Here is a 26,521-nt window from a genome sequence, read left to right on the forward strand (position 1 = left end):
TATTATTTTTTTTGTCCAGTTAGTGTTACTGCCATTCTTCACTGTTGCAGGTTTGACTGGTAACAGGTCTAACACGAGTAACTCCTTTCAGTTTTACACGAACTAGAATTTATCTATCTTATATTTCAAGACATAATTTAAAAACGATTTGTTCTTGTAAAAGATATGAAACTAGTAAAGATTTTTAAATGTAAACACCTCTGTAGACAAATCCCAAACTTAGTTTTCAGTAGAAAAAAAAAACATAATAAGCACATGTGAAAAACTAATAATCTGATTATATGATATGTGGACTTCAACGTTTTCCGTTAAAATTGACACAGAGAACAAACAGCACATTTTACGAAGTTTAATAACAATTGTTTTAACAATCAGATAAAGGTTGATAATGTACATGATATATAGTGCCAAGAAAACCAACGAAAAAACCGTCGGACAGCACTACCAAAATCTACACATTAAAACATCAAAGGAATTAGCACATTTCATCATCTATCACCATGGTTACCATCAGGCCACATCAAGTTAATTTAAATTTTTAAGTTCAGTTTGTATGGGTTAAGTTTTTACCGGGGAGTGAGACAGGAACAAAGGCTAGAATCTTTTTATGCAAATAACTAGGGTATTGAAAATAACATAGTTCAATGCTAATAAACAATATAAAGCATTGCAAAGCTTAACTTTCTTCAATATTATCCCCATAGCAACCTGATAAGTGTGTTTAAAGTGGTAGACCTAGGGTAAGGGACACAACTCGTACAAATCATTGAACAATTGCGCTCTGCATTATACATCAATCTCATGAAAGCATCATGTAACTTGGTCTGATTTCATTGTTTCAAATGAAAGCTTGAAAGACTTTAGTGAAATTGAATGTGATGCAAACATATCACTGCCTTCATGACTTATGTTTCTTACCCTAGGTCTACCTCCTTAATACACAAAAAACTTTAAAACTACAAAAAAGTCTAAGAACAAGAAAAATGCAAATTAACTTAATGTGGCTTTTCCAAGCTATTTCATAATGCATTCATGCTGACAAAATAATAAGTCATGATATTATGTAAAATTGCAAAATTGAAAAAAAAATGTATAATTGGTGACAATGTCATCACAATAGCACTATAAAAAGGTCAGCACTTTCTGTTGGAAAATGTTTGCCCTGTTGGTCAGTGGTTTCTATGACAACACAGCTGGTTTTACTCTGCCACCGTCACCCTCAGACACAAATCGTTTTCTGCCTCTGAAATAGTAAACAAATGATATTAAACTATTTGCTCTAAAAATAATTCATACTGTAAATTGGGGGTTTTGTGATATATATAATTAAAAAAAACAGTCCAAAGCAGACTTAACCTATTTGGAATCAAAATATATCAGAAATTATTGTATGCAATAATTGTCATTTTAGTCAATAAAACAATTTAATTTTGTGACTGTCATCTGTCATATTAAATTCTATAAAGCAAATTTACTTCAATCATAATTTGTGAATTAGCAGCATAAGAAATGATCTATACCAGACAGAGTTGTGGTGTAATTTCAGTAAGAGGAAAACAATCTTATTTTTTCACTCAACATCTCATTTCCTAGCAAAGTAAGTGGAGGATAAATTTTGTCAGCTTCCAATATTTTCCAATGCAGACGGTATAGTTTCCCCTTTTTATCCCTTTACCTTAAAGACATTCTTCTATAGAAACTCAAATCACCCGATCACAATTTTGTTTCCAGATTGGCCAAAAACTGATAACTAAGTGCCGTTTGAAAAAACTATATTGAAAACTGAAATTGTGTGCCATGCGTTATTACTTGAATGAAATAGAAAATTATAAGTAAAAAGAACAAATTTTTAAGATAGTACTTGTTTTTATTCCCACCACAAACTATGTAAGGGGGTATAAAAGATCAACCTTTAAGGTTGAAACTTTGTATGCACAACTTCTTAACTGCTCACTGAATTTTAATGAAATTGAATAGGCATGTTAAACATCATACCTAATTGAGCAGTAAGGAGTTAGTAGTGTCAAAGGAGTCTAAAGGAAGATTAGTCAACTTTTGCTTCTTAATTGAACTCCATTTTAAAGTGGGGAAGGGAGTAATATACGAGCTCACAGTGTGTCTAGTTTTTATTTTTGTCCTAGTAGATACCCGATGGTGGGTTATTTTGATGGGTACAAAATTTGGGAGTTAGAGACCATCAGGTATGCAGAAAATTTTGCAGATTCTACTTTTCGCAAATGCTAAATGGTGCACTAAATTTTAAAGCTTAGAGTTGATATTTGGAAGAATTTATTATGAAATTTTTTAAACAGACCTGAAAAATATGACAACTATTCCAAGGAGATAGACATAAAAATCAAACCAACCTTTGAGGTAATTCCTGGAATACATCAGAACTAATCACTTTATCCCTGTGACACATGGTAGCAAATCTCTCTAGCAAAGAGTAAGCATTTGGTACATCCAAACAGATGTCTGGCATAGCATCATATACCCGTCTGAATCCCTGTAAATGGAAACACAGTTTGAATGTAAGGCAGTTGAGGAAATATGAAAACAAACATGAAGTTGCATGTGTTGTAGTGCTAGCATACCCCCACTCGTACAGGAAGTTGATATCAGATAGCAATAAAAATTGCTTACAAGGTATGCCCCATTTATATAAAGCCACACACCAAATTTGAAATAACTCCATCCATTAGGAGCCAAGGCAAAATAATTGTGATCAAATTCAGACATGGTGGTCCCGAAATATCACCTACCTCTAGAGTGGGGTATAAAATGATAGAACAGCTGACAGAAAGTGAAAACTATAGGGTACTCTCATCTGTTACAGGGAAACTTTTAAAAAAAATATAGTGGCAAGTCAATCATCAGTCTTGAAAGCAAACAAGTTCATTGATCATATAATGTAGATTTATTATTTTGATCTGTAATAGTTTGTTTATGTACACTTATAACCACTTATGGTTCAAGCTTTCCTGGAACTTTCTAACCAAAATCAATTTAACATTAAAAAATATCAAATGGTGGTTTTAAGTTTTACTATACATACACAAATACTGTTCACGTTTAACTGCTGTGAACTATGCCACCAAGTTTAAAGGAAGGAATCAGACACAAGTAATGTGAAATAAATGTGAAAATCAGGTAAAAATATTTCTCATGTGTAAGAAGAACTTATCTATCAAAAATCAGGCAAAATGTGTATAAGGTATGGCACATGGAAGAAAAAAACGCAGATGTTTTAATGCTTTATACAAGTATTTATACCTCATAACCTCTAGAGGTAACTAACAAAATGTTTGTAAAGTTTACCTTTTCAAGATATTAAAAGATCAAATTTAGTTGAAATGCACTATGGAAAAATGGCAGGAAAATTGTTCACACTTTTTCCCTGTATAAGCAATAAAAAAATATCCACACCACAGATTTTTCAGGATTAATTTCAAATAGTTTTTCGGTTGTTTTCTAGATGTATTGAATAAAAGATATATTAGAGGCAAAAAAAAAGACCATATTGAGAAAAATGATGTGCCACCCATTGCCTGATTTTTACACAGAGTGATACTGAAGGAATATCATGAAACTGAGGTAGGAACTGAATTTAAAAACATGTTGTTATACCTGTGCCATTTGTTCAGGAGTGATGATAACACTTTGTGCCAAAGATTTCAGTAAATCACACATCCTGTGAGCTGCCCTTTCTGAAGTGTCTTCTAGCACCATCACTGTTGCCTAATAACAGAAACTTCATGAAATCAAGGCAAAATCATTTGAAAGTAAAACAAAACGATTGCATTTTTTTCGCAGACGTATAATCAGAAGGTGATGACTTATTAAATTTCAAATATACATGTACTATAGTTTAAGATTTTTATTTGTTTATTTTCAATGATATACAAATGTATCTGTGGGTCCATATTACAATAATCACTTTCATATTAAGAACAGGATGTCATGATTAAAACAGTGATTCATCGACACAAATAATCTAAAGTGTTCGGTTATTTAACAGCATTTTGCTATTCACAAGAATCCTTCAAGGTATTATAGCCATGTTACTGACAATACAATAATAAAACTCATCTAAACCATTCCTGCAATGATCAATTTGTATGAGAAAATGGTGTATACCTTATCTGCTAGAAATTTAGGCAACAGAAATATTTGAATATACTAGTACCACCCACAAAATAAAAGAAAACATACCTCATACACAAGTTCATGATGGAAATGAGGCACTTCTAAGTCCTGGAGACATCGTGTAGCTTCTGCTATATCCCCTGATGACAGATATTCTTCTAACAGCAACACCATCTAAGAAATAAAAGACATAAGTTAACGGAAGCCAATGGTGACAACAGGCTGATACCATTATATGTCCATAAAATTGTTTTGCAGTCATATAAAAACATTAGCATAGGATATGGTAGATTTTTAATTCCAAAGTAGCAACAAAACACAGAAAAAAACTGTTTCAAAGATAAATCACATGTCTCCCCTATCCCAAAACTCTACTAAGCAGAAATGGAAGCTATGCAAGTAAAGAAATGTTTTCCCAGTTCCAGATTATTTTCAGTATGAATTTCTATTGGTAAGTTATATCATAATATAGTTCTTGGATATTGTAAAGGCCTCTTTTAACAATTATAATATAATATTTGAATAATTTACTAACATAGTAGTGCACTGACAAGGAAATTCATGAGGATTTTTGGCAAAAATTTTAAGTTCAAAGGGGCATAACTCCTACAAAAATTAGGGAATCTCAATTTCCTGGTAATATGCACAAATGAATATGATGTTCTTGCTACATATCATGTTTTGTAAAATACAGTTCAGAAGTTTAAGAGGAGTTGCGCTGACAAACTTTGTGATGGACACACAGACAAGCCAAAAATAATAAGTCTGCCCACCAAAGTGAGGGGAGACATAACTAGATGTGCAATTTCAATACTCCAAGCCAAGTACTACAACAGTATTAATTGGGTTTCCATTGAATAATGTGTAATCCTGTAAAACTGAACTTATATTTTCCTCTAAAAATAAACTGCAAACAGACATCTCCTACATTTATACTACTTCATTAAAAACAGATGATAGACATCACTTGAATCTTATGTAATTTGTACTTGTAGTGTTGCTAATGGCTCCCAGTAATTGATATTTATAAAACATGTTAAAGCTACTGAATTTTAATTAGTCTGATATATTTCCCTAGTTTGTACAAAATAATTTAATTGATATATGCTGCTGAAAAATAAAAAAAGTCATATCGGGGGTCTAAATACTACTTCACAGTTAGACTTGGAAAAAATAGACGAATTGCAAGATGAACAACATGAACAATACTGTAGTTTGACCTGAATGTGACCTCAGTTTCATAACTACTTTCACTTATAAATATAGACTAAAATTTACTTTCTATATTAATACTGACAGTATCAAGTAGAATCAATAAGGTTGCAAGTGCAAGGAGAAATATTCCATGTGAAACTGTCAGTTAAATATAATTCTGTTTATTGGTAATCCAACTATTGCATTTTTAGTTATTTCAGTAATCCAACTATTGCATTTTTAGTTATTTCAGTAATCCAACTATTGCATTTTTAGTTATTTCAGTAATCCAACTATTGCATTTTTAGTTATTTCAGTAATCCAATTATAGCATTTTTAGTAAATTTACTGTACAATTAGTTGCTCACAAAAAGTGTGACTGCACACTGAAAAAACTCTATAGAAGACCTAATGACATCACAATCATTTCCAATGTTTTTGACAGATATTTTCGAGTATCTTATCATGTACGAGAGAAAATATTTGTCAAAAAGATCAAAGACAAAAAGTCTAATTACAGATAAACAAAAATATTTGCTGCCAAAATCTGGTAACCAACAACTCAAAACACTAAAACCTCTTTCAACAGGAAGTAATTACCTGTCTAATCAAGTATTTAACTGGACGGATACCTCCACCGATTCCCCAGATATTGTCGAGTCGTACAATGCCATGTTTACGACTCAGTAAAAGTTCAGCTTTATCAAGCGCTGCCTGTTTATGTGAACACTCCACTTTGCCTTTATAGCCATTGATGAACACGGGCGCCAGGCAGTCATCAGCAACAGCCCGTGCAATGAACTGTCCCAAAATCTGAAATACAAGATGGTCATACATTTAGAAAAATTGTGTACATTAACCAGAACTTTATCCAAAGTAAACTACTTGCATTACTTGAATAACTAGAGGCTCAAAAGAGCCTGAATCGCTTACCTGGTTAACTATTTGCTTATTCCAAAAGCTTAAGGAATGAGGCAGGCTAAGTTAAAATTAACTTCATTGTCAAATGTAGTACATGCTTTTAATGGCATTTTTATGACCTTGGACCAGAATTTTGCTAAAGCAACAGTTTTTGAATTATTTTCAAAAAAATGTCTTCCGACCACTTCGTTCAGTTTTTAGTAAAGACAGCCATATCTATTCACGAATTAAAAATCAGATGTCATAGCACAATATACATCAGAACCAATATGCTTATTTTCATTAAATGATCTTAAATGGTTTTAGACAAGATTTTCAAAGTTGTACATGTGGGAAAAAAAATTTCAGAATTGTTTCAGGAGTCAAAACACCTACATCAGTAGACAAATCGTTTTTAAAATATCAGCATTGGTAGGACTCATGATGTTGAACAATATTACCCCTGCAAACCTTTTGCAAAAAGTAACGGTTTCAGAGTTACATGCAATATCAATATGCTTATAAGGCAACAGGTTTTGAATTATTTGCCAAAGAAAGATCTTCTGACCACTATGTTTCATTTTTAGTAATGTCAGCTGTATCTTATCATGGATTAAAAATTTGAACACATACAATATCCAACAAATATGCTTATTTACATTGAATGATCGTAAATGATATAAGAGAAGATGATTTTCAAAGGTGTACATATTTGGTTAAAAAAATTCAGAAACTCCTACTTTGGTTGACAAATTCTTTTGAACATTTCAGTGCAAGTCCATTATGTTAAATACTATAATTACCCAGCTAGAATTTTATACGGTTCGTCAGTTAATTGCCAAAAAATTGCCTTGTGATGCCCTTGTTCTATTTTTAGTAACAAAGACTATGTTTTTTCATGGATCAAAAATTGTAAGTCATTTTGTGCGAGATATCCTAAGGAACAAAAATGCCAACTTTCATTTAATTCTGTCAATGGATTTTGAGAAGATTTTCAAAATGGCACAGGGGAAAAATGCCAAAAAAAAAATGTTTCAGGGGCCGCAACTCCTACATCAGTTGACGAATCGCTTTGAAAATTTCGGCATAGGTCCATCTCATGATGCTGAACAATATTATCTTGCCAGAAATTTGCTAAAGGCAACGCTTTTTGAGTTGTTTGCAAAAAACTGCCATCTGACCCTATGTTCTATTTTTAGTAATGGCAGCCATGTTTTATCATAGATCAAAAATCAAAAACAGTTATTTTGTGTGGGATACCCTAAGGAACATATATGCCAACTTTCATTGAATTCTGTGCAATGGATTTTGAGAAGAAGATTTTCAAAGTTGCACATGCGAAATATGCAAAAAAAAAACTGTTTCAGGGCTGTAACTACATCAGTTGACGAATCGTTTTGAAAAAATTCGGCATAGGTCCGTCTCATGATGCTGAACAATAGTACCCAGCCAGAAATTTCCTAAAGGCAACGGTTTTAGAGTTATTTGCAAAAAACTGCCATCTGACCCCTATGTTCTATTTTTCGTAATGGCGGCCATGTTTTTTTATGGATCAGAAATCCAAACAGTTATTTTGTGCAGAACACCCTTGGGAACAATCCTGCCAAGTTCAAAACCTGTCAGTCTATTAGTTTCAGAGGAGAAAATTTTAGAAAATTTGTCCACGACAACGATGAGGGACACAAGGTGAGCTATAAATTGGTAAGTGAAATGTCAATCATACGTAATGACTTCACAACAGTAAATAGCATTGTGATGTCATAACTTACATGTATGATCAATATAACACTCACATTTTTTTGCAATATTAATCCCTTCAAAGCATTAAATTTTGGTCTATCAGGAAGGGCATTTAACTTTAGCAGCATCGAATATTTGCATCTTGGAATTTTGTGATACAGTGTATATGGAAACGTTTGAGTAAAATTTAGCTTAAATGTTTCTGATAATCTTGTGAATAAAACTAAAATCTAAACTCCACTGAAATTATCCACTATTGCAAGAAAAATGTGTTTACTTAATTACTACATAAAAATCCAGATATTTTGAGGCAACAACTTTCAATTTAAATTCACCTGAACTTTTTCACACGATTGACATCATGAGAAGTGAACTTAACATGAAAGTCACACAAGTTTGAAAAGAGTTAAATATTAAATTCATGTAAATCATTTTGACTTGTACAGAACCCAGAACCTAATTAAAGTCTAAATTATATAAATGACAGTGAAGATATTTATGGCACTGCTAATGAGTAAACATCCACTTGAAATCTACTAACATTTTGATTAATGATAGAGGCTACAGAGATATTTAGGGAAGTATTATTTCCTGTTATGGCAAGAAGCTGTTCTTTCAAGGAAGATATTTTAGATATGATTTTTCAAAAATGACTCTGAAAAATACTAGATCAGATCATGATAAAGTATCCAATTAAAAGCATTCACTTCATGAATCATAGCCCATGTACAAATGGTTATCAACTGTACCTCAAATCTAAGCTTTTAAACAAAAATGTATATATACTGTACATGACCACCATAAACATTGTCAACAAAAAATACTGTGAACAAGCTCACAAGTCTTCAAGCAAATTTCTATATGATACCTAATATTCTTATAAAATTTCATCAAATTCCTTCAAGTGGTTCAGGAGGAGTCGCACTTACGAGGTTTTAAAATGTAACACTCTAAAATTGAATTTTCTTCTTTTGGAGTCCTCCGATAGTTACTATATTCCTTCATGCAAATCGACACATGATGCCCAATCTTCCTATAAAGTTTCATTAAAATCCCTTCAGTGGTTTAGAAGGAGTTGTGCTAAAGAAATGTGGGCAGACGGGCTGATTCTTATATACCCCCCTAAAGTTTGTGGTAGCTATAAAAATTAATGGTTATATCTTAATATGGTTTAAACTGAGTTGTTCAACTGGACTCAACGGCACTTCTGACAAAAGGGTTATCTAAACTGATACTATACAGGTGACAGATCACTTGCAAATAAAAACACAAAAAAAAAAACAGAATAAAATCTCAATTCAGCATACCTGGGGTGCATCTGGTGTGTCAATGGTCAGATCTGCTAAATTATTTAACATTTCATCAAACCCTAAACTAATGTCTTTTTGTGTAAGGAATTTGCCATAGAGGTCAGAGATCAACACAGAGGTCATTTCTCGTTGTGTGGCCTTGCGGTCCAATGCCAGGTTCACAGCCAGTTCAAGGATATTTGCCCTCTTTTCCTTTACTCCAACATGCTCCCTTAAGTTTTGCTGAAAGTAAAAATATCATTTATATTAATAGCTAAATTTTTCTTGAGAATTCAGATCCTACAATATGTACAAATAACTTTAAACTTGTTTGCTAGTGATATAATCTTGACATATAGTCCTTGAAATTTCAAGCAGCTCAGTGTTTTCATCAATACACAATAACCAACAAAACGGACTGCCCATTGTACGATAGCTGCCAGTTATACTATAGGCAGATATATTGCCATTTGTCAATAAGGTCTAAATCATGCAGCCCTGAAAACACTGTAGGTACCAACATTTAACTATATAATGCATTCACGTTATTTGCAACCAAAAAAGACCAGAGTACTCTAAAATAGAAGCAATAACACCATTGATCATTATTATTTATTCTGTTAACCTATACCTTTTTAAAGTAAATTATGAGAAACACATCATGTTCTGATTTAACATTTGACCCCAATTAAGATCAGTCAAAATGACAGATAGAAGTGTTTATCAAGTTTGTTTACATCTCCATATTTAGAATACAGGTCAATAATATTGACCCAGTTTTCCAACCACCTTATCAGTATATTCACAACACATACAATCACAACACATACAAGAGATGCATTATCATATTAGGCCAAACGAAATAATAGTCTTGTTTCCTGCTACCAGCAAGGAAAAAAAAGGGCAGGTAGATGGGGAAATAATTTTATTTTTCAGTCTTGTTTTTTCAGGGTGCTTAACGGAAATGACCATAAAATGCTTAGGGTAAGCAAAAAACAAAAACAAAAACAAAATAGGGCAAGAAGGGAAGCAGGCCAGACTATTATTTTGTTTGGCCTAAGTATTGTACAGTATATTTAACCGAATTTAAATGTTGTGTAAAGAATTAGTCAGCAGTCGGTAACAGGTTTTGTTTACACTTTCGTACTGTACACATGATTACTGAATGAGAATTCTGCAGTACTAAGGCCGTTTTTCTGTGCTTCACAGATGAATTCCACAACCAGTTGTCAATTCAGTAAACGACTTATAGAAAGCATTGCTGATAGCAGCCTTTATAAGAGATTCAAGAAAATAGAACCAGTACTTTGAAAATCTGAAGCCATTCAACTAGTGATAGTGACAACCACACAAAGTAATTTGTCATAGACTTCAATTGACAATGTTTTTATCACTGATCAATACAATATCTAGAAAGAACCAAAAGCCCACCTACATGTAGAAGTCATGTCTAAGAAATTACATGTCTCTTAGAAATAGCTACATTGTATGTTACGTCTGGGGTGTTGAGATCAAACAAACATGTGAAACTGAGCTAAAAAAATGGCATGTATAGCATATACAAGAGGAAACACAAGAAAAATGGTTGACATTTATCAATTAATTTGTTTTTTTGTAAATTTATATTTCTTCTATTGAATTTTGCATTACCTAAATCATAAAGTAGTTAATTCAAGTTGGGTAAATATTTCATGCATTTTTGGCAATTTTTAACATGTTAGAAAACACTTACATGCTTGCCTCGAGTCAGCCAACTGGTACCTAAATCTTCAAAATAGATAGTCACTGCTTCTTCCCCAAGCATGCAGCATAAATGAGAAAGAGTGACCACTGGGGTGTGTTCATATTCAGCATAATGTGTGTAAGTGGAGTGACATGCCAACATACAGGCTGTACCTTTTGTAAGCTAGCACACTAAAAATCAGGCTCAGTATGTTGGATAGTACTAATCAAGTACTGTTCAAATGATCACATGTTCTCATGCTGAAATGCATGAAATTTCTGCCATTTTGGCATTCAGTGTACTATAGAAGCTATTTTCTATTTGTCTGCCCAATGTTAAACTGCTATCAATCAATTAATCCTTTGTTGAAAAGAAGAAACTACCAATTCAGAAATTTAACCATAGATTAAGATATGACTATGAAGGTGATACAAGAAAAATTGGTACATAATGCTTCTGCAGGAATCAAAACCGTGGTACCAAGAGACCATTTAGGAGGTATAAACCAAGGTACAGTAAAACCTGTCTAAACCAAACCCTTATTAATCCAGATTCCTGTATAACCCTAATTCTTTTTACAGTCCTTTTTAATCAAAAGAAATGTACATGTATTTTAAACCTTGCAAAACTGAACATCTGTCAACTGTAAAAACTTTATAAAGTCCAAAATAGGTTCAGTTTAGACAGGTCTGACTGTAATATCAATGTTGTGAATACCTCTACTTCATCTGTATCTCCATGTTCAAAATATTCTAATAATACTGGTTCTACTACTTTCTCAAACTCCTCTGGGGTCATTTCTGGTTCCATCGAGTCCACAACATACTCATCCTAAAAAATAAGCACAACTGTCATATTCACAGTCATGGAAAGTTACTAGAATTATACTTTTTTTTATTTTTCCTTCAGTAAGTGTAACTCCTGCGGAAAACTAGCATTGTTGATTTGACCATCAATGTGTGCTTTGTGTCAATTTTACCAGAGCAATTATATTGAAAAAGCTCTATCAAAGAATATACATGCATTTTCTACTGCTACACCTATCCCAGTTTTCCTCGAACTAGAAACAATTATGATATAATGATTGAAAGTTTCTAAAAAACAATAATCATAAAAATTAGTCTGGACAGGACATGGAATATTTTCAGAAATTTGACACTGGGAATATTTTTTCCAAATGACTAACACATTACCTAAAATCTGATACATTTTTGGTTGAATGAATAACATTGTATAAGTGATTACCAGTATAAATAGTAAAATAAATTCACAACATACATGTAATAGATGTTATATCATTTTGTCGATTTCAAGTCAACATGAAAAGATCATTATATTCTGAGTATTACCAGTTGTCTGACCCTATACCAATTGCTTTGTTATGCAAAAGGAGAAAACAGTTTCACATAACTCCATGTCTATTTTCTTTTCAATGCATAATTTTGTCTGGAAAATGTATGTAAGAACAAACGAGTCAACATATAGATAAATGACATTTGGCGTGTTAATCTCCACTTTTTGAAGGTTGAACAAGGATATTTTTTAACTTGCGGTTTCATTTTCTTTGAACTGTTTTTTTTTAACATGACTGTTAAGAGATTGTAGAATGTTTGAAATTAAAATAATTTACACGATCCACCCAAATGGTAATAAGTTTTAAAAACAAAAAACAAAACAAATATAAACAGCTGTATTTGTTCAACTTATTCAGAATTGCATGTGATATTTGAGCTATAATTTCTTCAACTTTGCTCCACTGGGTGTGCAGTCTTTTTTCCTATGTTCAGTTTTATATGTAACTGTATTTCATTCCATTGTCTACATGTGGACCCTCCCTGTGTCCTGTTTTCAAGCTTAGTGATGTCTGTAGATTTTCCTGTCTCTGAATTGTCCTCCACTTTTGGTGCTTCCATATTTCCAGGGTATTTTTCTTTTGGAACCTAATTCTACAGTACCTCTGTCTTCCCCTTTCAAAAAACATTTGTCAAAGACTAATTGAAATGGGAATCAAGGGAAACAGGATTCGAACAGTAATCAAATAATGCACAATCTAAGGACTAGACAGGCATACACAACAAAGACCAAAATAACGTACTCAAAAGTAAATGAGCAAGCTTCCACTGAAGATGAGAACACAAACCAGGTGGACCAGTAGGGAAAGCTTCCTCTGCTTTCTAGAAACACCTGTCATGTTGCTCATAAAATGTCACATTCAGGGTAGAAGAAAAGGGAAAGGAAAAATGTAATTTTTTGGCCCCTATTTCCTAAACTGTTAAAATGATAACCCCCAAAATCAATCCCAGCCTTCTTTTTGGGCTGTGGCACCTTTTGATATAATTTCTGTAAGATCCATTCACTTCTACAAGTTTTCTGCCAACAGAATTGTCTACAGATGCCAAATAACACAGCCTATAACAGCATGATGCCTTTACATGACCACAAAATGTTTTTCTAGTAAATCCAGTCCCAGCAACAAGACAATTTACCTGACTATCAGAATCATAGTTCGGATCTTTTGCATCACGACAGGTACCATCCTCAAATAATTCATCCCCAGGTGCACCCCATGTGCCCTTTCCTCCAGCACCACCTGAAATACAACACGGATTGCTTCACATTATGTGCAGGAATTGAACCTGTCATTCACAATATAAATAAGAAAACATGGAGTTATAAGCATAACAAAATTTGACAAAAAATTGTGTGTTTCATAACCTGCAGTTTCACAACTTTGACCATACTAACTTGAATTTTTTCACATTTTGAAATTTGACATTTTAGAATCTTGTCACTACACATACATGTACTTATCAGTTAACTCCAGAGACTATTTCAATTGCAGCATGATGAATTAAACTTAATTCTCTTCTAGTCAAACTTTCCAATTGACATTGGCATTTTTCTTGCTGCAATGTTGCGTAATGTAAAATTTAATATACAATGTGTATGTATTTGGAAACAGCAAGGGACCATGAATAATTTTTGAAAGACATTTTGGTTGTCAAACTTAATCAGTATGCAAAATTAGCCTTATCTACAAATACTACATGAATTTTGTTACATTTATATGCACAGTGTGACAGAGAAAGAACATCAGTTTTATCTTAATGCGTATTGACATCTATAAGCCATATTAATTTGTCAGTATATCATTTGGAAAAGTGGTTATTTCTCAACTCTGAATTGGTTTATTAGTGCCGGTATACAAGTTGATGAATTCAAGTCTCATAATATTATCATAAAGCTTGATTCCAGGTCTTGGAGATTACCAGGTACTATCGTAACAAGTTATGTGCAGGTATGGTGAAAATAATAGACGTAACTACACCAGTCATTGGCAGATACAGGGGGAGGGTGTGGAGGTTTGGCAGATCCAGGGGGTGTGGGATTTGGCAGATCCAGGGGGAGGGTGTGGGGATTGGACCATCTATTTTTTGTATGAAAATATTGCTATGATTGGACAAAATTTGGGCAAAGATGAGCACATTAAATCTGGATCCCCTTTAATTTTCCAATTTTGAACCCTTGTTTTATAAATCATTGGCTATGCCACAGCCAATATTTAAGTTTTTTATGATAAATATATAACACTGGACAGCATTTACATTGTGGCCTTCAAGGGTTTCATTATTTTTTTGCGAAGCAGGTACTTTTGGTTTTATAGGAGGTACTTTTCATCATTTTCTTTATAAACATATATGAAATTTAAAAATTTTGGAGGTACCTTTCAGTAGCTTAGAAAGAAAAAAGTACCTGGTACTGCCTCTTAATAAAAGGACTGAGCCTTGAACATGAGTAGTATTCTCACTTCTATCAGCCCTGCACTTTACAAAGTTTACAAAACATGTTACAAACTTTGATGTCCTTTTTCATTAATTCATTCAATATACAATATCCATTCAATTAGCCACATCATGATTACAATCCATAAGGATAAGGAAAATATACATCCATACAAATCACAAAACCCATGAAAACAAGACATAAAATTGGTGTCTTACATAAGGACCCAGTTGTACATTGTATTTGAATATGAAATGAATATAAGATCTAATCAACCTAAAACGAAACCTAGACCTCGTGAAATTATAACAAAAACTCTTTCAAGTGGAAAGAAATCATTCTGTACATCTCAACATTTGCATTGACTACAAAATAAGATTTTATATTCAAAAGAAACGAAATTTTATGGCTAGCAATGTAATTGAGAAATTGAAATATCATAATAGGGGTCAATATGCCATAATGCAATCATAAATATTCCATGTCATAAGTTCTCCAGGTCGGTCACATCAAGAGACATGATGGCTATAAAGTAAGATGACAAGAAAGGGTTTTATGACTTGATCAATGTTATGCTATACAGTCAATATTAAATGGTCTTCTCACATTGACAATAAAATTGGACTATGACCAAGGGTCCAAATTAGTGCAGATAAAAAGTTCATGGCCTTTAAAAACCATTGTTTTTCACCATGTGCAAGATTGTTAGCATGGTTGTAACTGATAGTGCAAATAATAGCTTTTTAAACTCCCAATGCCTGAATTAAAAGTTCTGAAAAGTACAAAAGAAAACAATATAGAAAGGTCAGTGACCAAATTCTACAGACCGTAATTCCAACATGTGTACTGGTACACATGTATATATGATAACTTGAAAGACTTAAATTGAAGTGTCATTGAACACACTTTATGAAAACGCTGCACTCAATTAAAACAATAAAGGGGTCACAGCCACTAATTCCAAGTGATAACTACCAAAATGGGAGCCTATTTCAGGTTCAATATATTAGAGTTAAATCTAAAGCAAGGCCCTTTCTGGTCACAAAAATGTGCCCCTGTTAGAATAATATTAGCCCTGTCAAAACCACAAAACTTCCCCACCATTTTTGTTGTTTATCTCTTCTAGAATTTACATACAGGTTTTTAGTTACTAACCTATGTAATATAGGCAAATGATTCAATAACAACGTATTATTTGCATTTGGAATTGTTTTAGATTTCAGAAAAGATGTAAAAAAAAATATTTATAAAACTTACTCTACTAAGGGGGGTTCAGTCATGCCATCATGACTAAGGAGGGGTTAGTAAGTTTCCTTGCCCTTTGTTATCCAACTAACCTTACCCCCTAGCCATGCCGGCATAACAAACCTCCTTAGTAAGGGTTAGTTTTACAGAGAATTTTTTTGTCATCTTCTAAATTCCAAATTCAAATAATACTTTAATAAACTTTTGTACTTTTCTATTATTTCATAGTCATAATTCTTCTGAGTTTTTAAGCAATACATATATGATGCAGTTGGAACCAAAACTTATATTTTTTACTTTAACATAGAGTTATCAAATAAATGCTAATTTAATGAGGTTTAATTATTTATTCAATGTTTAACATACTTATTTCTATACAATTATTTTTGACATTTTTTCAGTACTTGCTAATCGGTAATTGTCTACATAGCTAAACAACTACATGTACTATTCTAACAAGTGACAGAACAATGTAATATTGCTCAAGTATGGCAAAATGAGTGGTACTGTCTAGACTTTAATTTTTTTGGACTAACAGAAACATTCAGTCGTTATGGCAGGTTGCATACTATGCCAGAAATTACAATCATAAATGTCAAAGGTAATGATATTTCCACTGAATTTTGATTTTTCACTAGACTCCGGCAACAGATTAACTTGTTAAAAGCACACACTCGGGTAGTACAGGAAAACAGGTCAAAATTGAGTTCATACCGTCAAACAATAGTTCCATAACAATTTCATCAAAGAGGGAAATACCTGTGTTTTCAGCTTGTGTTATATATGTGTATTCTACATGTATGAATGTACACCACAGCAAATACTGCATCATACAGCTACATAGGGATAAAAACCATTAGAACACACAATGAATGACCTACAACCTTACAAATACATGTAAATAGGATTCAACATAAACTCTGAGCATGTGCTAAGTTGATTCAAAATCATGAACATGATGTTGATTCTAGAGTTACCGATAATGAACAGTAGTCTTACTACTGCATTTATCCCAAGGCAAGGGGGATAATAAACTGTTTAGTGTATATGGTATCAGTCTTGTATTACATATTCCTGAGGGGGTGTATGTCAAAACATGGCGGCTAAAAATATAGTGCACTTCTTTTTTGCCTTTTCCTGTTTCTGTTTCTTTTTTTTTTTTGTTTGTTTTTGTACTACAGTCATCCACAAGAGAAAACTGTCCAATAAAACATTTTTTATCTCATAAATGACCATTTCTAATGGTACTTCCACTCAAATTCTAATGTGGCTTATAAAAAATTGGTGGCAATGACATCTAAAAAATGAATTTTCTTCAATAGTGTGTGAAGTAGAAACTTTGAAGTTTTCTGTGTATGTTATCTACTGTTCTTGCAAAATATCTATTTGTGTCTGTGAGATACTTCTCCTTTTGTAATTATCGAGTACATTTATACATGCCCAGGGTACCAAATTTGACTGAAAATCAGCATTTTTGGGAACTAAGATGACTTTTTCATTAAAATAATGATAAATATACAACATTTTGACTCTATTTTACCTTTGTGTAAACAAGAACTTCAACTTTGTGCAATTGGCTGTTTCAGTAAGCAGATTTTAAATTATCAAGAGGCTCCCTTGTGTTAAAGCTAAAAAAAGGGGGGTCCTGACTTGACTTTTTGTGAATATGGGCCAAAAAAATTGAGATTTTGAAACAATTTGGTATTCATAGAATAGTTAAGGCATTTGTCTTATCAATACAGACCACTTTTAATGTTTAAATAGGTAACTAAATTATTTTTTATCAAAACTTGTCTTTTTTTGCCAAATTTGAGATATTTGACTTAATACTGTTAAAGGGTACCTACATGAAAATTGGAACAAAAATTCATAGGAAAGCAGGAGGACAGAGACATTTTGTCTTTAATTTTGAAATTGAACACAGTTATAGAAAAACAACAACATTTAAAGATATCTAAAAGTCTTTATTAGTAATAGGTATCAGTCTTGTATTACATATTCCTGAGGGGGTGTACGTCAAAACATGGCGGCTAAAAATATAGTGTGCTTCTTTTTTGCCTTTTCCTGTTTTTGTTTCTTGGCAAATGACTATCATTTTTCATCACAAGTACAGGGTAAATATCAATCTATGACACAAAAAAATTGTTTTTGAGAAAAAACTGTATTTTCATGAAAAATAATGCTTCAGAAAAGGGGTCTATTTTATGAACTCAAAATAAAAGTGAAAGTAGAATAAGTCTTTTTTTAGTTTGACCTGTCCTGGTGTACCAAAGTTATACACTGATTGGTGTATAACCCATCCCAACATGACTGGCAAGGGGGGATAATAACTTGTTTAGTGTAAAGGTCTCAGTCTTTTATTCTATGCCCCATAGGCTGCTATAGTATACCTTAAATTTTCATTTTTTGTTTAAAACAGACAAGGAGTTTCAATCCAACTCTTGACCATGTTTTTCAATTTAGGAAATGTCAAAAATAATTTTTAGGTTCATTTTAGAAAAAAAAAGGCACAAACTTTGGTACACTAAACTAAAAATAGACTTTTTCTACTTGAACTTTTATTTTGAGTTCATAAAATAGACCCCTTTTCCGAAGCATTATTTTTCATGGAAGTACTGTTTTTCCTCAAAAACAATTTTTTTGTGTCTTAGATTGATATTTACTCTGTACTTGTGATGAAAAATGATCGTCATTTGCCAAGAAACAAAAACAGGAAAAGGCAAAAAGAAAGTGCACTGTATTTTTTAGCCTCCATGTTTTGACATACACCCGCTCAGAAATATGTAATACAAGACTGATACCTATATCCCTTCCAAAAATGGCTGGCAAGGGGGGTAATAAACTGTTTATCCCAGCCCAACATGACTGGCAAGGGGGGTTATAACCTGTTTAGTGTAATCCCAGCCCAACATGGCTGGAAAAGAGGAAAATAAACTGTTTAGTGACTAGCCCAACTTGACTGGCAAAGGGATAACATAACTGTTTAATTCTACATTCACTGCATTATAAAAATAACTCTGAGAAAATGAACAACTGTTACCTTATAGGTTTAATGTGATTTTGAAATAAGGTTAAGCGAGTTTTAACTTGAGAAACCTCAGTCATCCAAGGTTAAGCTTCACATAGGACACAAAAACTTAGAAAGCTACCATTTGATTTGTATAGGGGGTTTGGTTTAACTAAAATTTTCATTTTTGTTCGAAGTTGGTAATTAATTTGCATGCAAGCAAAATACTCATGAAATGACAAGTCACTGTTTTCCTGCTGGTATGTGTTTATACTTTTAGGTTTTTACAAGATAAAACTAGCAATTCATTACATGAATTAAAAGGTGAATGCACCAAATTTGATATCCCAAAACAAATGAATCATTTGTAGATAGTACAACATCTGATTATGGAATTTAACACATTAAGAGGATCAGCTATAGAATAAATCTCTTATGTGGACATAAATAACAAGCATAATGTACCATTGTACTAAGTGGTTATACTTGTTGATTTAAGATCACTGTTTTACAAATAATTTTAAAAGTTCAAAATAACAGCTGAACTGCATATAAATCATAGATGTGCTGGTACCCCTTTACCATAATTTTCAGAAGTTCAATTTAAACTTTTAAACAAAAAATAAAAAAAACATAGAGCTTTCTTTCAAGAAAGCAAAACTTTTTATATGCCATAAATGATTTTTAAAATCCATGTAAAGGTTCTATATGAGTGAATGGAAGGACAGATTACTATAATATCAATATGTTCTTCAAAATAGTATATACATGAATAAAAGTAACAAAAACTACTTGGCCAAATATAAATAATTGTTTCCCCACCAAGTCAGATGTGGGTAGGTAGATAGGTAAAATATTTTATTGTTTTGGGAATTATTTTAGCATTATAGGCCAGTATTTTAAGTTTTATGGTGTGTCAATTTACCATTTCCCTCATGTCAGATTTACCAAATAAAACTTTATGTATATTGAAATCATTTATATTATCCACAAGGATTTCTCTTAGGTGGTATTTTGCCAATAATAATGCAGTCTCTGGTAACATAATACTATGTGTTTTAAGGGCTTCGTTTGTTGCCCCAACAGCTGCACAGAAGGCAGAGAAAACTATACCCTTTAGTACTGAGTTATATAGCTTGCTTTACACAAATATTCAGAGAAAAAAACAGAATCTGAAGTAAAACAAGGTTTATAATTAACCTATCCACCATTATCATTCAACTCAGGATACCATGTTTATTACAAAAACCAAGGATTGTTGAAAATCGAGCAAATGTAAATAAAAAAAAAAGCAGGAAAATAACAGCAATTTTGAAAATGGCTGCACCTATCAAATTTTCAAAATCACTATTCAACTAAGGATAACATGTTTTCCTACATGTACCAAATTTAATTGAAAATCAAATAATTTTTTAAATACTGCCCAAAAATTACTTTGAAATGCTACCAAGTGATTGGTAAAGGGGGTATCATGCACTAAAGATTGGTGAATGATAATTCATTCCATGGTTCATGGAAAATAAAAGCAAATAAAATCTCTTAGTTTTTGGAAATTTGAAAGTCACATGCATTATTAAAAAATGTATCTGTAAAAAATGGACTATGATAAACCTGGTACAAAAGACATAGCATGCCCTCGGTGTCGAGCAATCTGAAACATGTTTTATCAGTATGTTGTAAAAAAAAATTATCATGCCGATGGTATGGTATAAAATGTACCCGTACCAACTTTTCTATGTACCTAAATACTTTTTTGCCAATTTCTTCCAATTTCTTCATTATTACTTGACATTTCTAGCTGAAAGTTGGTACACATTTGCAAAATGACATGATAGGCTTGAATTAATGATTTTTTAAATATTTGTTGAAAAAAATAGATTTTATTTGATTTTCTGTTTTCAAAGGGTCTAAAATGTGTAAACCCAAAATTCCCGTACTCAAAATCAAAGTCCAGTATTTTTGTTATCTGTACTAATGTATTGCATATTTGACAATAAAACGTTACAATATAATTAAAATTTTCATTGACCATAAATTAAAATAGCATCAGACTCTGTTTATGAGATTTTGTTTTTCATATATTCTGGAGAAGATCATATCCATTCTTTGCTGGTACGGGGATTGACGCCAGGTACGTTATTGTATTCAAACTCAATCACTTCTTTTTTTTTTAATATCAAATCTTTCAAAACGTTATCCATAGCCTAAAGGTGAAGTTTTAACCTCTTTAATAATTCTAGAAAAAAGTAAAATTGGGATAGGTTAGTGAGAAACAGTCAATAAATAGTTGGGTACGGTAACTTCCAGTTACACATTTAAGACTTAACAAAACTGATCAAACAAGAGATATCAGAAAACATACATCAAGTTCTTGATTAGAAATGAATTAAAACGGACTTTTCCACATCTCATGCAATTTTCAGTTCTTAAATGTGGCGTAAGAAGGAATATTTTACCAAACCAATATTTGGGTACTGGGAAAAGTTGGTACGGAAGCGGATACAGGTTACATATTTTAGACCTTTACCATACGAGTTATCAAGATTGGAAAAAAATAAACAATCCTAATCATGAAAGATAAAATATGCCCAGAACTGTACATGAAATAACCCCTTTCCACCCACTACTAGGGGAGAAGTAAGGGCTGTCTGCTTTTATGAGACTAGTGTGGGATGGTTCTGTTCAAATATTTCCATCTTCAAAAATCTCCGCCATTGTTAACAACTGTTTCTTAAAGTTTCCAGCTGAATAAACGGCAACAGAAACCGACAAAATGGCATCTATGTGTTTAATTAAATTTACGAACAATCTAGAGGATATGGTAAAGACCCGAGAAAGCCTAGTCGCATCATCAATGCGTTTTCATCTATGTTGATAACAAATGTGCTTTAAAGAACAGCATCCCCTTTTTATGTATTTGGCTCCTCCATTTTATAGGAACACTACAGCATGGATTTAAACAACTACAAAAATAATTTCTACACAAAATCGGCAACAAAATTTTTGGGTTGCGACGATTTTTTCAGGTCGGCTGGGATTGGGGAAACAAAGAATATTTTATTTTTGGCCCTGGTAACATGGATAAGGGGCCATGTGACAGCTTATAATGTGACTAAAGCTATGTCCCATTAATATGAGAAGAATTCAGGTCCATAAAATCTGAAAACCATTAGAAATTGCCCTTCCTCAAAATTGTAATAATCAGTTAAGGAAGGTGTTCAGCACTTCTGGAAGATTTTCCATCTGTAATCCATAAAAAAGGCAAATTGCATGTACTTTATAACTGCTTACTAGCCAAGGTGATAATAACTGCTAATGACAACATACTTTCTATTTCTTTAAATGGTGCATCAATAATTGAATTTCTCAATACAAGTAGATTTAGTACTCCACCTACATTGTAAATATCAACACAATTACATGTATCTTACAACCAAAAAAAGCTAAATCATACAAAAAAAAATTACAGAACTGATAAACACAAGGCAACAGCCACAATGAATAGTCAGAAAGGAGGCAAAAACTTAAAATTTCAGAAACAACCACAATGAACCTGATTTTGTCCAGGCATTTATGATGATAAGTTCAATAGCATGCAAACCTCCCACTTCCATTATACATGTACAAATTTCATGTACATACAAGCACATTGACTAGGAGAAGTTTGGAATTGTAAAAGTGTCAAAAAAGTCGGTATGAAAACTGAGAAATCAGATACATGTACATGTACTGAAGACCTATATCGACAAGTGCTTCATTATTCTAAAGACTGAATGAAAACGTAAACATCGGATGGTGAAAAAATCTATTTTTGAAAAAGTTACTCAAGGTGTTAAGGAAATTTGATGTTTATGCAGATCATGTGATTACTGTAATTTAAGACAGGCCCTAGGCACATTAACTTGTACCGTTTACAACTTGTAAATTGATGATGATGAATGAATGAGAGCTACAATGCAAACAGCACTTTTGATATTTATAATTTATATATTATCATATTCTGTAATCTGCTTTATCCTGAATTAAAATGAAATTATATAATACATGTACATGTAATAGGATTACACAAATGTACATGAATGTATGTATGTAGAAACAATGACGCTTACATGTAATTATTTTTCTTACAAACATTCTCAGTTGAATCAAATTGTAGATGTGACATGATAAGAAACTCATTTTTGCTGCGTTATTAAGGGTTAATAGAAAAAAGAAGGGAGATGGTGAAAACATAACAACTGCACAACCTAAATACAAAATAGTAAATACCAAGATCACAAAAAGGTTCACTACACACCTTTAAGTCTGAAAGGCCCCAACAATAAGTCATAAAATCCATGGTAACAAAAAAATTACAACTCTTCAAAACCAAACGAAAAAGTAATATACATGTAACAACACTAAGATCTTCTGACCGTGGACAGGCGCATGAAATCTCCAGAAAGGTTAAACTAGGTTTATAAGGCTTCAACGATCATTTAATGTTAGGTCAAAAATGAACTGAAACAACATACACACCATAAAATTCACTCAATAATACATCCAATTCTCTCTATGGGATACATCCACTTAAAAGAAGGACCAGTTACTGAATTTAACTTGAATGCAGAAATTGTTTGGTCATATGTTCATGTGCATGCATTATACATGTACTATAGATGTAAATTATGCCAGTAAAAACGAAATTTTATGGAAAAGTTTTTAGCAGTATTTAAAATATTGGCACTGTTGCTGAAGCTTTTGTTAATATATGAACAGTAAAACATTTTTAGCTTCAGAAACCTCTAGTGCTTGACCTCTTTATTAATGTAATTCAATTAAGCCAGTTTAACTACATTGCATATTGTTGTGCTTAATGGTAATATGGTCCAATCACCCAAAAAAATTCCAGAATGACATACATTTGAGAAAATTCTTAACTTAATTTGACCTTATGACCTATATAAAGGTCTTAAAATATATTCACATAAATTGTACAGGTAGTTATTACACCATGGATTTCAAGAATATTCTTTGTATTTCCAGAAATTTTGATGTGATTAGTCCTGATAAAATTTACAGTGTGTCTGCATTGTTGTTATTCTGTCTATGCAACAAATAAAAAATGTAAATATGCACACACCATTGCTTGCCTTTAGCCACTAGACTGTACAAATTGTATATACAGCCTGTGTTTGTTTAAAAAAAATTAAGATCACCGTTTGTGCAAATCCCGACTGGGTACTCAAGGACATTAAAAACCTCCTGAAAAAATGTTTAGATGTCATAGCCTTGGGTTAGGGAGCAGTGTTTAATTTTCCGCTGATAAATTTGGGCTAGTTCATCAAAAAATTGAAGGAAAGGATTAAATGAATAACAAGATGATGGCTATAAGAAACAGTATTTGCATTTTAATTGATTTTTTTCAAGACCAAAATAATATTAAATAGTTATTGCAAAATAAAACAGGCTAACTCCAAACTAATAACACAATTTTATCACAAACAAACTTTCTCCATATGTACAGTATTATGTCTATGATCAAGCTATTAAGCAGTGTCAAAACAGAAGCACGTGTTTATCTATTTACAAATATCAGAACGAGGCTAGTTTGTTTACAAACATTACACTTCAAAAATTCTGAAATTTCTGTAGATGTGAACATATTCGTGCAAGAAGCAATACAACAAAATAGAGTGCACGACAGCAGTTGATAAAATAAGAAGTATACTACCTTTCTTTGCTAATCCCCGACCTTTGCCGTCTCGAGATTTTCTACTGTTCTTCAAGGTTGGAACGGCAGTCTTGTTATTGAAAGGAATTTTGGGGCCGTTTTCTATTTTTCCTTCACCAGAGTTCTGTCTATGCAATCGTTTTGCTTTACGAATAATTCTGATTTCTTTTGTTGGACTGTCAATTGACGAAACCATGTCTTCTTCGCCAATATTCCCATTCATATCATCGTTTTCGACCACGACTTCGCCATTTTGGAGAAATTTTTCTTCTGAAATTACTCCGTTGGAAGTCATGTCACCCTTTTAAATACTGAAAATTAAATCATAAGATTATTTGACACAATGTTAACGATATGCACATAATTGCGCATTTCTCACGTTTTGCAAATTTTGCGAAATGAGCCTACCTCTCTTCAATCTTGTTTATCAGCTGTTATTGTGTTTTAGCGCAAGAGTGTCATGTGGTCCGGACAACGTTCACTGATTGGATAAATTTCGAGCACTTGTCAAAGTTGAAGGTTGAAACTGCCTCTGGTCAATAGCTATTCATACAAGCTGGGGTACGGAAAGGGAATGTTAATGTTGCATTGTAGTAAAATGTAATGAATCGCCGCTTTCGTCAAAACGACCAAATGAACAACAATTTACCTAAAAAATCAATTTATGCCATCGTTAGATAAGTGCTCGTGGTAGTGAAATATCTTATCAACTTGAAAAGAGGCGTGACTTAATACAGTCGCCAATAGAGTATTCTTGCATCATCGTTTTACTTACTAGCACTGAAAATAAACATGTTGACATAAGAACAAAAATGTGCGTGTATATAGTAAATATCCATTTAAAATATCGCATACTCGTTTGATTTTCCCCAATCTTCACATAGTTGAACAATTTTAAGGACACAATTTTCATTTTTTTTTTAAATGCCTTAAAATTGAAGTTTGTTGAGCTTAGATCTAGAGCGTGCTGGCCAATAGAAAAAATGCCGACTTCAGTGGCGGATATAGGGGATGCAGGAGGTTTGGCATCACTCCTTTTTATTGGACAATATGTCATTTTCATGTGTATGACCAAAAAAATGGTAAATAATGTCCAAACACCCACCCCCTTTTTCTGAGGAATCTCGGCTGGCATCCCTCCTTTTCAAAGTCCTGCGACTTCGTCCGTATTTGTAAGGGTAAGACTCAAAGAAATTGTCTGTAATCACATGAATCAATGGCTCAGAAAAAATCCTAAATAGATTCTCATCCAGTTTTGTTCGAATTTTGGGGTGGGCGGGCGAGTTTTTATCAATTTTAGTGAAAAATGCTGTCATTTGGAAAGAAATTGATCTAAATTGGGCAAAAAATCAAAATAAAATGTTTTGCGGAAGGTAAAAAATCATGTCGGGAGGGGGCAAGAATCTATGATATTTTTTACTTCGGCCTTTTGGGGAAGGGTTCATCCCTTTTTGGATTCAGTGTCCGGGGTTGTGTGACCAAATAAAAAAAACCCACCGACACTGAATTCCAAAAGGGATTAGGGGAAGGGTGATGAATGTGAAGATTACATGACAAATGAATGACACGCAGTATACGTTGTATGTACTTTTTTTTTGTTCGATCCGTTCCGAGTTCAGTGTCGGAGAATTCCTATTTTACGCGAGAAGGGTAAAATTAAATGAAATGCCACTAAACTTTACAATGTTTTCACCGTAACTAAAAATGCATGCCCCGTCTTTGCCAATATAATTTCCGTCTTCGACTTACCCCCGAAACGATAGCAGGATATGGGTGCACTA

At 32.7% G+C, this 26,521-nt stretch overlaps 1 protein-coding gene across 1 annotated transcript; it reads right to left on the bottom strand.

Annotated features, from left to right (window-relative positions):
• Nucleotides 1-336: 336 nt before the first annotated feature.
• On the bottom strand, nucleotides 337-25,267 carry LOC148620807 (programmed cell death protein 4-like). The gene is made up of 10 exons (XM_088574618.1): nucleotides 25,149-25,267; nucleotides 24,741-25,051; nucleotides 13,479-13,582; nucleotides 11,710-11,823; nucleotides 9,288-9,512; nucleotides 5,941-6,153; nucleotides 4,213-4,320; nucleotides 3,628-3,738; nucleotides 2,367-2,506; nucleotides 337-1,243 (listed from the first exon to the last, which is right to left on the bottom strand). The coding sequence occupies exons 2-10, from the start codon at nucleotides 25,033-25,035 to the stop codon at nucleotides 1,180-1,182; spliced, it is 1,374 nt and encodes a 457-aa protein (XP_088430744.1). The 5' UTR covers nucleotides 25,036-25,051; nucleotides 25,149-25,267; the 3' UTR covers nucleotides 337-1,179.
• Between the last annotated feature and the right edge of the window lie 1,254 nt (nucleotides 25,268-26,521).

Source organism: Perna viridis, chromosome 3, assembly GCF_037379345.1.
Source record: "Perna viridis isolate PV_CMFRI_1.1 ecotype Kerala chromosome 3, ASM3737934v1, whole genome shotgun sequence".
NCBI classification, from domain to species: Eukaryota; Metazoa; Mollusca; class Bivalvia; order Mytilida; family Mytilidae; genus Perna; species Perna viridis.

Excerpts from the sequence above, each read along its gene's own strand:
- LOC148620807 (XM_088574618.1), bottom strand. The coding sequence starts at position 25,035 with ATGACTTCCAACGGAGTAATTTCAGAAGAAAAATTTCTCCAAAATGGC. Across the intron at positions 11,824-13,478 it reads ACTATGATTCTGATAGTCAG|GATGAGTATGTTGTGGACTC; the intron begins GTAAATTGTCTT and ends CTTATTTTTTAG. Across the intron at positions 6,154-9,287 it reads ACACACCAGATGCACCCCAG|ATTTTGGGACAGTTCATTGC; the intron begins GTATGCTGAATT and ends CTTGTATTTCAG.